The sequence below is a fragment of the Myotis brandtii genome, unplaced genomic scaffold (genome assembly GCF_000412655.1).
Source record: "Myotis brandtii unplaced genomic scaffold, ASM41265v1 scaffold187, whole genome shotgun sequence".
Classification (NCBI taxonomy): Eukaryota; Metazoa; Chordata; class Mammalia; order Chiroptera; family Vespertilionidae; genus Myotis; species Myotis brandtii.
Genome location: NW_005356944.1, coordinates 1,167,955 through 1,180,065, shown reverse-complemented (window position 1 = coordinate 1,180,065; position 12,111 = coordinate 1,167,955). Strand labels below are relative to the sequence as shown.

Genomic DNA, 12,111 nt, shown 5'->3' with positions numbered 1-12,111 from the left:
AAAAAGGGAGGGGGGGGGGGGGGGGGGGTGGTTAGAGAGCAACCAAAGAATTTGTATGCATGCATATTAGCATAACCATTGGACAGACACTGCGGCGGTGGGGGCTTCCCCAGGTTTTGTTTAATGAAGTCAAATCTATTCCTGACAGATCTGACCCATTTTCACTGTTCTTGGCTAGCACTGTTTCAAAAATTCAAGAAAATGAAATATTCTGTAGAGCAGAAACTCCATAGTGGTGAACCTCTAAAATGAAGACATTGTTTTGCATGTTTGTGTCCTGCCTTAAGTCACTTTAAGGATTTTGAAAATAAAATTCAATAGGTTTTGCCCTGCCTAGCCCGTTACTCAGTGGATAGAGCGTCAGCCTACGAACTGAAAGGTCCCAGGTTCGATTCCGGTCAAGGGCACATGCCCAGGTTGTGGGCTCGGTCCCCAGTGGGGGACTTGCAGGAGGCAGCTGATCCGTGATTTTCTCTTATCATGGATGTTTCTATCTCTCTCTCTCTCCCTCTCCCTTCCTCTCTGAAATCAATAAAAATATATTTTAAAAAAGAAAGAAAGAAAAAGAACTCTGACAGACGTGCATGGGAGGGGCATGATTGGGCTAGGATTTTTTAATTAACTTATTTTTAAATTCAGACAAGGGTGTTGATGAATTTGTTGTTCCTAAAATGAATTAGGATCTTACAAGGCGGCTGGAGCTGCTGTGGACAGTGGCTGAGAAGAGGGTGAGGGAAAGCAGGGTCTGACAGGAGGCCCAGCGCAAAGGGTGGCGGGACTTGCACTTCTGGCCTTTGGTGATTCAGCTGCCTGAACAACCCCCTCGACTAAAGCAACTAAGTGCTGGATAAAATACGCAAAATTTCTTTTTAAAGGCACAGCACCCCCCCCCCCCAAAGTTGACATTAATAAAAAAAGGTAGATAACAAGTGTTTTCAAGGATGTGGAGAAATCAGAACCTCACACACAGCTGCTGGGAGTGTAAACATGGTGCGGCCACTTTGGAAAATAGTCTGGCAGTCCCTCAGATGGGCCAGCATAGAGTTACCACGTGACCCTGCTGTTCCACTCCTAGGGATATACCCAAAGTAAATGGAAACATTTGTCCACACAAAAACTCATATGTGAATCTTCATAGTAGCATTATCTATAATAGCCATATGGTAGGAAAAAACAATTTTCCATCAACTGATGAATGGATGGTAAAAGGTGGTATAACTGAACAAAGGAATATTATTTGGCAATAAAAAGGAATGAAGTACTGATACACGCCATAACATGATGAACCTTGAAAACATGCTAAGTGAAAGAAACTAGACTCAAAGAACCACATAGTTCCATTTCTATGAAACAATATTGATAATATTGTCCAGAACAGCCTGAGTGGAGGCTCAGTGGTTGAGCATTGACCCATGAACCAGGAGATGATCACGGTTTGATTCCCCTGTCAGGGCACATGTCTGGGTTTCGGGCTCCATCCCCAGCAGGGGGCGTGCAGGAGGCAGCAGATGGATTGATCGATTTCTATCTCTCTATCCCTCTCCCTTCCTCTCTCTCTCTCTGAAATTCAATAAAAACATATTTAAAAAAATACTATACATCGGATCAACAAAGTCAGAAGACATTTCTTGTAAAGTCTAATATTGACAAATTCCTTACAGCATTAACAAAGACAAAAGAGGCAGCGCAAATAAGCAACACCATGAACAGAGGACAGCAACAGATGAGGTATCAGAATACATACAGGATAACTTTATGCCAATAATTTTGAAAACAGATGCAAAGGATAAACTCCGAAAAAAATACAACTCATGGAAATAGGCTCAAGGGGAAATAGAAAACCTGGGTGATCCTATCACCATTAAAGATTCGCAATATCAGAAGTTAATCTTCACAGGAAGACAGCTTTACAGACCAGTTCCCCCAAACGTTCAAGCAACCAATCATCCCCATCTCGCCAACTCTTCTAGAAAACAGAAAAAGAGAGAACACTTCCCAGTTCACTTTAGAAGCCAAATATAAATATAGCACCAACAGCAATGCCAGGCAAGGTCAGTATAAGAAAGGAAAATTACAGGCAAATCTCACTCATTAATGCAGATGTAAAGCTGTTGTATAAAAATGTTATGCGATGGTCCCTGCCCCGGTAGTGCTGTTGGTTATAGCGTCCTCCCGATATGACAAAATTGAGATTCAATCTCTGGTCAGGGCACATACAAGAATCAGTCAATGAACGCATAAATAAGTGGAACAACAAATCAATGTTTCTCTCTCCCTTCCTCTCTAGCTCTAAAATCAACCAATAATTAAAATTAAATAAAAATGTTATGCTATGAATGCATTTTTATCTCAAAATGTAAGGTTGATTTAATATTATAAAAGTGGTAAGTGTAATTTACCATTTTGACAGATAAACAACACTCCACAGTCCTGGCCAGCATATTAAACAAGAATGCATAACATAGCCCTAGCTGGTTTGGCTCAGTGGATAGAGCATCAGCCCGTGGACTGAAGGGTCCTGGGTTCGATTCCAGTCAAGGGCACATGCCTGGGTTACAGGCTGGATCCCCAGTGTGGGGCGTGCAGGAGGCAGCCGATCAATGATTCTCTGTCATCATTGATGTTTCTATCCCTCTCTCTCCCTCTCCCTTCTTCTCTAAAATCAATAAAAATACATTTTTAAAAAAGAATGCATAACAATAAAGTTATAAGAATTGGAAAAGAAGAAACAAACTTGTCATTATTTGCAGATGCTATACTGTCAATTGGAAAACCAAAGAGAATTTACAGATAAATCCTTAAAATTAATTATTAACAAGTTTGCTGGATACAAAATGAATTTAAGGGAGAAAGAACCCAGCTAGCATGGCTCAGCCACCCCCCCCCCCCCCAAAGTTGACATTAATAAAAAAAGGTAGATAACAAGTGTTTTCAAGGATGTGGAGAAATCAGAACCTCACACACAGCTGCTGGGAGTGTAAACATGGTGCGGCCACTTTGGAAAATAGTCTGGCAGTCCCTCAGATGGGCCAGCATAGAGTTACCACGTGACCCTGCTGTTCCACTCCTAGGGATATACCCAAAGTAAATGGAAACATTTGTCCACACAAAAACTCATATGTGAATCTTCATAGTAGCATTATCTATAATAGCCATATGGTAGGAAAAAACAATTTTCCATCAACTGATGAATGGATGGTAAAAGGTGGTATAACTGAACAAAGGAATATTATTTGGCAATAAAAAGGAATGAAGTACTGATACACGCCATAACATGATGAACCTTGAAAACATGCTAAGTGAAAGAAACTAGACTCAAAGAACCACATAGTTCCATTTCTATGAAACAATATTGATAATATTGTCCAGAACAGCCTGAGTGGAGGCTCAGTGGTTGAGCATTGACCCATGAACCAGGAGATGATCACGGTTTGATTCCCCTGTCAGGGCACATGTCTGGGTTTCGGGCTCCATCCCCAGCAGGGGGCGTGCAGGAGGCAGCCGATGGATTGATCGATTTCTATCTCTCTATCCCTCTCCCTTCCTCTCTCTCTCTCTGAAATTCAATAAAAACATATTTAAAAAAAATCGGATCATCGGATCAACAAAGTCAGAAGACATTTCTTGTAAAGTCTAATATTGACAAATTCCTTACAGCATTAACAAGAGGCAGCGCGGCAGCGCAAATAAGCAACACCATGAACAGAGGACAGCAACAGATGAGGTATCAGAATACATACAGGATAACTTTATGCCAATAATTTTGAAAACAGATGCAAAGGATAAACTCCGAAAAAAATACAACTCATGGAAATAGGCTCAAGGGGAAATAGAAAACCTGGGTGATCCTATCACCATTAAAGATTCGCAATATCAGAAGTTAATCTTCACAGGAAGACAGCTTTACAGACCAGTTCCCCCAAACGTTCAAGCAACCAATCATCCCCATCTCGCCAACTCTTCTAGAAAACAGAAAAAGAGAGAACACTTCCCAGTTCACTTTAGAAGCCAAATATAAATATAGCACCAACAGCAATGCCAGGCAAGGTCAGTATAAGAAAGGAAAATTACAGGCAAATCTCACTCATTAATGCAGATGTAAAGCTGTTGTATAAAAATGTTATGCGATGGTCCCTGCCCCGGTAGTGCTGTTGGTTATAGCGTCCTCCCGATATGACAAAATTGAGATTCAATCTCTGGTCAGGGCACATACAAGAATCAGTCAATGAACGCATAAATAAGTGGAACAACAAATCAATGTTTCTCTCTCCCTTCCTCTCTAGCTCTAAAATCAACCAATAATTAAAATTAAATAAAAATGTTATGCTATGAATGCATTTTTATCTCAAAATGTAAGGTTGATTTAATATTATAAAAGTGGTAAGTGTAATTTACCATTTTGACAGATAAACAACACTCCACAGTCCTGGCCAGCATATTAAACAAGAATGCATAACATAGCCCTAGCTGGTTTGGCTCAGTGGATAGAGCATCAGCCCGTGGACTGAAGGGTCCTGGGTTCGATTCCAGTCAAGGGCACATGCCTGGGTTACAGGCTGGATCCCCAGTGTGGGGCGTGCAGGAGGCAGCCGATCAATGATTCTCTGTCATCATTGATGTTTCTATCCCTCTCTCTCCCTCTCCCTTCTTCTCTAAAATCAATAAAAATACATTTTTAAAAAAGAATGCATAACAATAAAGTTATAAGAATTGGAAAAGAAGAAACAAACTTGTCATTATTTGCAGATGCTATACTGTCAATTGGAAAACCAAAGAGAATTTACAGATAAATCCTTAAAATTAATTATTAACAAGTTTGCTGGATACAAAATGAATTTAAGGGAGAAAGAACCCAGCTAGCATGGCTCAGTAGTTGAGCATAGACCTATGAACCAGGAGATCACAGTTTGATTCCTGGTCAGGGCACACGCCCAGGTTGTGGGCTCATTCCCCAATCAGTGTGCAGGAGGCAGCCGATCAATGATCCTCTCTCTTTCTCTCCCTACTGCTCTGAAATCAATAAAAATATACTTAAAAGACAGAGAGAAACATCAATTGGTGCTGAGGATCAAACAAATCAGCAACTCAGGCAGGAGATGTAATTTTAAAAGAGATACTATGTACAATAGCAACAAGATGACAGAATCTCCCCCTGGCTGGTGTGGCACCAAAAGGTTGACAGTTCAATTCCCGGTCAAGGAACATGTCTGGGTTGTGGCAGGGGGAGTGCAGGAGGCAGCTGATCCATGTTTCTCTCGTTCTCTCCCTTCCCCTCTCTCTAAAAATCAATTTTAAAATCTTAAATAAAAAATAAAAAAAGATGATTGATCGAGTCTCTAGGAATAAATCTCAAAAGATGTATGAGCCCTGTAATGATGAAAATTATAAAATTTTCTCACATGACATTAAAGAAGGCCAAAATAAATAGAGATATACAGTAATCGTCCCTTATTCATGTGAGATACATTCCAAGACCCACATGGATGCCTGTAACCTCGGAGAGTAACCAAACCCTATATAATGTTTTCCCCTATAAATACATACCCGTAATGAAGTTTAACTTATAAATTAGGCACAGTAAGAGATAACCAAAAATTACCACCAATAAAATAGAATAATTATAATAATATACTGTAATCAAAGTTATGTGAATGTGGTCTCTCTCAAAATACCTTACACTGTACTCCCCCTTCTTTTTATGGTGGCGTGAGGCGTCACAACGCCTATGTGGTGAGATGAAGTGAGTGGCGGCACAGGCATGCGCCGTCCGCAGCAGCAGACGACTGCCAGGGCTACTGGGACACAGCTCTGTGGGTGCGGCAGGGGCCTGATAGCCGGGCTGCTACCGACGGGCCGGCAGCAGATACGGTGAGGACCAAAGGGATGATCCCCGTCCTGGGCCTGCCCGCCCAAGATTTCATCACGCTACTCAGAATGGCTCACGATTTCAAATTTATGAATTGTTTCTGAAATTTTCCATTGAATATTTTCAGACCACGGTTGACTGTAAGTGAACTTGCTAAAAGCAAAAACGCAGACGAGGGACTACTGCACCGCGTTCTTGGATAAGACTCAAAACTGGAAAGATGGCAATTCTCCCCAAATCGATCTATAGATGCAATGCCGTTCCCAATGAAATTCTCAGAAAGGTTTTTCGGAGGACTTGGTAAGCTGCTTCTAAAATCCACAAGGAAAATAAAAATGCAAGAATAGCGAAGAGGCTCCCGAAGAAGAGATGGCCCTGTCGGACAGCAGGACTTCTTACAAAACTACGTCAGCGCGCTATTGGCAGAGGGACGGACCAAGGGGCGGAACGGCGAGGCCAAAGCAGACCCACGCGGGAGCTCTGTGCGGGGCTGGCCCTGCAGGGCAGGGAGGAACGGGCAGGCGTCTCAGTAAACGTACAGGGAACAGCGGTTGCCTATTTGGGAAAAGTGAAAGCAGATCCCCACGCGGGAGAAGGCTTCAAATAGAGGGCTGGGCGCTGAGAGCGGCTGGAGCACGCAGGGCGTGAGAACCGCAGGGGCGGGTCTGGCAGAGCGGAGGCTGAGTAACCCTCATAGAGCAACGGCAGCAGCGTGGCGAGGACGGCAGCTGGACCAGCTGGACCAGCTGGACGGGAGTGGGTGAAACACTGGACCAGAGGAAGGAGACAGGAGCGGGGCAATTCCCGAGAAACGGCTGGGGAAGGGGGGCCACGGGAGGGTGTCTGCATAATGACGAGAGAGAAAGAGGTGATGGATGAAGGAGCAAGGCTTTCAGAGGTGGGGGGAACGGGGTCCCAAGCAGACCTCAGGGTCCCCACGGGCAGGGACAGTTCTGCCACGGTCACAGGAGGGAAAGCAGTCAGGATGGCACAGGCCCAGACAGGCTGGGGGTGGGAATGTGAGGGGGTGGGAATGTGAGGGGGTGTCCCGCGTGATGAGGCCTTTCAATGACATGCCAGGCCAGGTGTGCAGATGAGTAACAGCGGAGGGAGGTTTGCGGGGCGAGCGGGACGGTGCTGACGAGCAGTGGGATTGCCGGGGGCGAGCCAAAGTGCTCATTTGAGGTTTGTGGCCGTGTGATTCCTCTCCAGCCACGCGGGTGGCTCAGCTAGGACAGTGGCTGTGCCGAGTGAGAGGAGCAGAGGGAGCCAGGGGCCAGGAAACAGAGTTTGCAGGGACGAGACGAACCTGATGACTCTAACCTGGGAAGGAGAGGAAGGGAGGGAGGAAGATCATGCAAAAGCAGGGGGCTCAGCAGATCAGGGAGGTCAAGGCTGAGGGCGGCAGGAAGAGGGTTGAAGGCGAGGCCAGGGAGGGAGGTTTGGATCCGCTCAGGGTGCTGGCTGGACCGAGGGAAGGAGAAGGCTGCTGCAGGCGAGGATGGCAAGGGACTGAGGGGCCGTCAGTGGACTGGGTCACCCACATGGGTCCAGAAGCCCAGGGAAAGGTGACAGAGGGGTCAGAGGGGACTGTGGGCCCGGGGACAGGTCTCAGATGGAGGAGTGACAGCAAGTGCTGGCTGGATCGAAACAAAGTCTTCCTCCCTGGCTCGCAGCCTGGGCTCAGGCAGGATGGGGAGGCAAGCGTAGCTCCTTAGAATTTACAAGGACGTTCAACGTTTTACTCCTCAAAGCAATTCGAGAGGTCAGCACACACATCCCCATGCGCCGCGAGGACCTGGGGCTCAGCGAGGACGTGCCCTGCCTGAGCCTTCCAGCCCGGAGGCGGGGCCCAGACCGCACCCCGTTTGTTAGCTCTGCGTGCGGGGGCTCAGGTCACCTGGGTAGTTCCGGCAGCCGCCCGCGGTGCTCCCCCGCCGCCAGGTGCCGTCGTAGAGGGTGGTGTTCCACTTGCGGAACCGCCGGCTCTTCAGGGCGTCGGGGGTCAGGTTGCAGATCTCCAGGCGGGTGAACTCGCGCATGAAGTCTCGGAATGACATCCTGGGGGTCGAGGTGCAGAGGTGAGCCCCGGTCCCGGCCAGGACCCCGGGGATGCAGCAGGCGCGGCTCCTGGGGTGTGGGCGGTGGGTGCAAGGTCCCGAGAGGGGCCAGGCTGAGGAGGCAGCTGCTCACCAGAACTCCCCGTCCTCCATCTTGATGCGGAGCTGCTCCCGCTCGTAAGGGTCCACGTTGTTCCACTCTGAGGAGCTGTGGGGAGAAGGGCCTCTGTCCCTGGGGCCTGTCCTCCCCTAGCCCAGGTCACGGTCAAGGTCAAGCCCCAAGATCCCAGTTCCAGGGGTGGCCTGACAAGGCTCACAGGCTGGGCCCAGGAGCCCAGGTGGCCTGAGCTTGGTCCCTGGGCCCAGGAACATGAGGACGGGCCCCTCTGCTCAATCCTGAGCCCACCCCAGGCTGGCAGCGCCCTGAGCGGAAATGCCAGGGGCACTGAGCAGCCGCCCCAGCCAGTGCCCCCTGCCCCTCACCCGTCACTCCAAGCTCCAGTCCACTCCACCTCGCCCCACGGGTTCCGCATCCGGATCAGGTTCACCATCTGGCCCATGTAGTTCACCTGTTCCCCAGAGCTCCCATCAGCGCCTGCCCGGCGTGCCCTGTGACACCCCTTCCCGCCACGGCACCCGGCCTAGCCCGGCGTGGCACCCAGGCGCACCAGACCCAGCGGAGAAGCAGCTACGTACGCACACGACCGTCCCTCGAGGCAGGCCAGGACAGACACCTCAGGAGAAGAGTCCCCAGGAGGCAAATAAGGGGCAACTACAGGAGAGCCAGCCCCTCCCACAGCCCTGGTCTCGGGCCCGAGGGGCAAGGTCAGGCAAAGACGCGGGCAGCACCCTGTAGGGAAGGCCCCAGGGTACCTGCTTGGCCCCAGTCACGGAGTAGGCGTGGCCCTTCACCAGCTTCTTGAAGGTGACGGCCTCCATGTCCAGGACGCTGGAGATCTGCAAGGTCATGTGCTCTGGTCAGGGGCCAGGTTCCAGGGACCCGGTCAGCATCCCTACCCCCAGGCAGAGGTGAGCCCCGAGCATGAGGGTCCTGGACAGTCCCCCTTGTGGAACGGAGTGGCAGGCAGGGACCCCGACCCCATCTAGCCCAACACCTCCAAGTGCAGATGCTGCCCCTAGGAGGGGGCTGCCCGAGGGTTCCGCCAATGCCGCCAGGGTGGGGGGCTGGCACCCAGCCGGCCCGTGCACACAGGAGGCCCGCCGGGCACTCACATCGATGGAGCAGCCCAGCAGGGAGCCCCGCTCCAGGGCCTTGATGATGATTTGGTAGAGGTCGCCGGGCGCCTTGCGCAGCTCATACCACTCGGTGACGCCGCCGGTGAAGTCCTCAAAGCCCTCGGAGGTGCTGCCCCCCGACAGGGCTTCGTAGCTGCCGTTCACCCTGTGGGCGGCCCCGGGTCAGTGCTCCGGCACCACAGAGGACACTGCCCCGGGGTGGCCTGCAGCTGCCCCCCGGCCCCACTCACTTGGCGTAGGCCTTCTCGAGCAGGGCGCTCCAGAACTCGTTGCCTTGGGCCGAGTGCACGAACACCAGCTTCCCGTCCTTGGTGGGCAGCAGGTCATCCACGACCACGTCCACCCACTCCCCGAACTGCCACAGCTGTGGGGGGAGGGGGCACGGTGAGACCTGCTATGGGGTCCCCAAGCCTGAGGTCGCGCCTCCGTCTGCCGCGTACGAGACCAGGTATCCCGGAGCAAGTTATGCCCCCTGAGCCTGTTTCCCTGTCCATACAAGGGGGCCGCAGGGCCTTCCTCAGGAGGAACACTAACCCGATCCTGAAGGCAAAGCGCCCTACGAGGGCAGCACTGCTGCTATTCCGGAAACAGCCCGAGGTGTCAGTGGAGAGGTTGGAAGGCTCCCCCCTGGGCTCTGGGGAACTAGCCCCCTTTAGGGCACAGTCCCCACCTCTCCCCTCCGCATTCTAGGCCAGGGTGTGTGTGTGGGTGGCGGTGGGGGATACATATGCAGAGTGGGCGTGGACCAAAAATGTAGCACCCAGTCCTGCAACCACAGGATGGGCGCGGTTCCTGCAATCCTGGGGCTTGCTTCAGAGGTGCCAGAGGCCAGGTTCCCCAGAAGGGAGGCGTCCGGTTGCCCTGGGCCAGAAGCAGCCCCGTGCTGCTGAGAAGGAAGGTATAGAACAATGGGGAAAGGGGGGCTGGTGCACCCAAGTAGCACGGGTAGTGGGGGGCTGCTGGACCCGCCAAAAGAGGCAGAAAGGAGCGGGTTGGAAGAGAGAGGGAAGGGGGCGGGGGAAGGGACGGTGAGGCCAAGTCCCTCTGGACAGCCTGGGCAGGTGTGGCACTTGGCCACTGCGGATGGCAGCTGGGATCCTGTCGGCCAGCGGTCGCCACGCCAACCCGTGGTCCGTGCGGTCTGAAAGGTTGGCGACCGCTGCTGTAGGCTGTCTCCTGGGCCCCGAGGTGGGCGAGGAGGGAGGACAGTAAGGGGCTCCCTGACTAGGCAGAAGGAGGGGGAGTTCCCAGGGCAGGGCTGGGGCCACAGGGTTTCATCCGGGGTTGCTGGGGGAGGGGTGGTGTCTCTCCCAACACCAGCTCATTAAGAAGTCATTAGTCTCTGACTTGAGAAATGGGCTTGGTGTGCAAACGTCAGGAAAATCTGGTTTAAATAGACTTAATCCCAAATTGTTCTTTTCTGCAGGGCTGTCAGAGGCTAGAGGTTGCCAGGAGGAGCTGGGGGGGGGGGGGGGGGGGGGGGGGTGGACACCATGGGTGGGGAGGCCATGTGTGCTGGTCTGTCCTCACCCAGCAGAACATTAAATTTTTTTAGGGGAAACTGAGACCCTGGGAGGAAAAAGGATTCGTCCCACAGGACATAACACAGAGACACAGAAGTCTTTCTACCCTTCCGGCACTTTCTTCCCGATCCGCACAGCCACCCAGGAACGCTGCCAGCCAAATACCTGCCCACCGCTCCACGGCTGACCGGCCCGATGGCACGGAGCAGTCACATTCTTTCCAGAGGGAGGGCGGGCCTGCAGGGTGTGGCTCTGAGCCACCCTCGCTGCAGTCTGAGGGTCACCTGTCCTCCCCTCCCCGGTGCCGGCTGCCACTCTCCCCGCCCCTGCATCTCACCTGGAAATGGAAGATGCCGGCGTAGCCGTCCTGGAAGCTCTGGCCGTGCGGAACCACTCGGTGCAGGAGGGTGTCGTTGAGGGTGAGAGAGGCGATGGCAGCCAGGAGCCAACAGTCCCCTGGGACGGGAGACCCCCATCAGACCTGCTCTGCTAGTGCTTGCCCATGCTGGGGAGAACCAGGGGTCCCCTGGGTGGCATACCCCTCAACTAGCAGAAAAGCCCCAGGAATCTGGGCGAACCAGCCCCAGCACGGACAGCCAGAGCCTGTCTGAGCTTGCAGGAGGGAGGGGTTGGGGCAGAGCCAGAAGGAACGGGCAGAGGGAACTCCTGTGGAAAAAACACCCAGGACCCGCTAGGGCCTACCCAGGGCTCCCTGGCAGATGTCCGTGCGGGTGGCTCCGTCCACAATGAACTGGGGGTTTGAGAGCAGCTCCTGCAAGAGACCCAGAGTCCTGTCTCCCAGAAACGAGCCCAGCCCCCAGGCCCCACTGCCTACTGAGACCTGGAGTCCTGTTCCCATTCCTCACTCGGGATGGGGGTAAACTGAGCCCCACACGGGGAAGCCCCTCTCACCGTGGGGCGCTTCCACTTGATCCCGTAGGTTTTGGAGGAGTTGGGGCCCAGGTCCTTGTAGCCCAGGCTCTGGGTCACCGGGGGGAAGGCGTCGTCGCGGAAGAGGGCCCCGCTCTGCAGGCACCGGGCCCGCAGCTGCTCATAGTCCTGGCCCAGGTACTTGATGGCGTTTTCATGGCGGCCCAGGCCCAGCTCCTTGGCCCGCTGCTTCTGCACTTGGGCCGACACCCCGGTGCAGTACACGGGGGTGATGAACTCCTCGGCCATCCTGCGGGACGGACAGGCCTCCTCAGCACCCAGGCCTCCCCAGGACTGCAACGGGGGCCTCCCCAACCCTGGGGTTACCCACATCACCCCTCCCCTCACGGAACGCAGGGCTCCGCCACTTCCTTCTGCTCCCAGGAGAGGAGTTCCCCAGCCCTGGGTGTGCGGGCCACGCCCTCGCTACCCCCGACAGAGCCACCACCTTCCCCCGGAGCCCATTGTCCTGGGC

General features: G+C 52.5%; 1 protein-coding gene across 1 annotated transcript in view; it reads right to left on the bottom strand.

The window, feature by feature from the left end:
* CAPN1 (calpain 1, (mu/I) large subunit) overlaps positions 1-11,969 on the bottom strand; it is a 19,758-nt gene extending 7,789 nt beyond the window's left edge. Inside the window, exons 1-9 of the mRNA XM_005864225.1 lie at positions 11,619-11,969; positions 11,409-11,478; positions 11,044-11,162; positions 9,414-9,547; positions 9,160-9,328; positions 8,800-8,883; positions 8,410-8,495; positions 8,060-8,134; positions 7,767-7,927 (exon numbers count right to left, since the gene is read on the bottom strand). Of these exons, the coding sequence (XP_005864287.1) occupies positions 7,767-7,927; positions 8,060-8,134; positions 8,410-8,495; positions 8,800-8,883; positions 9,160-9,328; positions 9,414-9,547; positions 11,044-11,162; positions 11,409-11,478; positions 11,619-11,969 (1,249 nt within the window). The remainder of the gene's footprint in view (positions 1-7,766; positions 7,928-8,059; positions 8,135-8,409; positions 8,496-8,799; positions 8,884-9,159; positions 9,329-9,413; positions 9,548-11,043; positions 11,163-11,408; positions 11,479-11,618) is intronic.
* Positions 11,970-12,111: the final 142 nt, after the last annotated feature.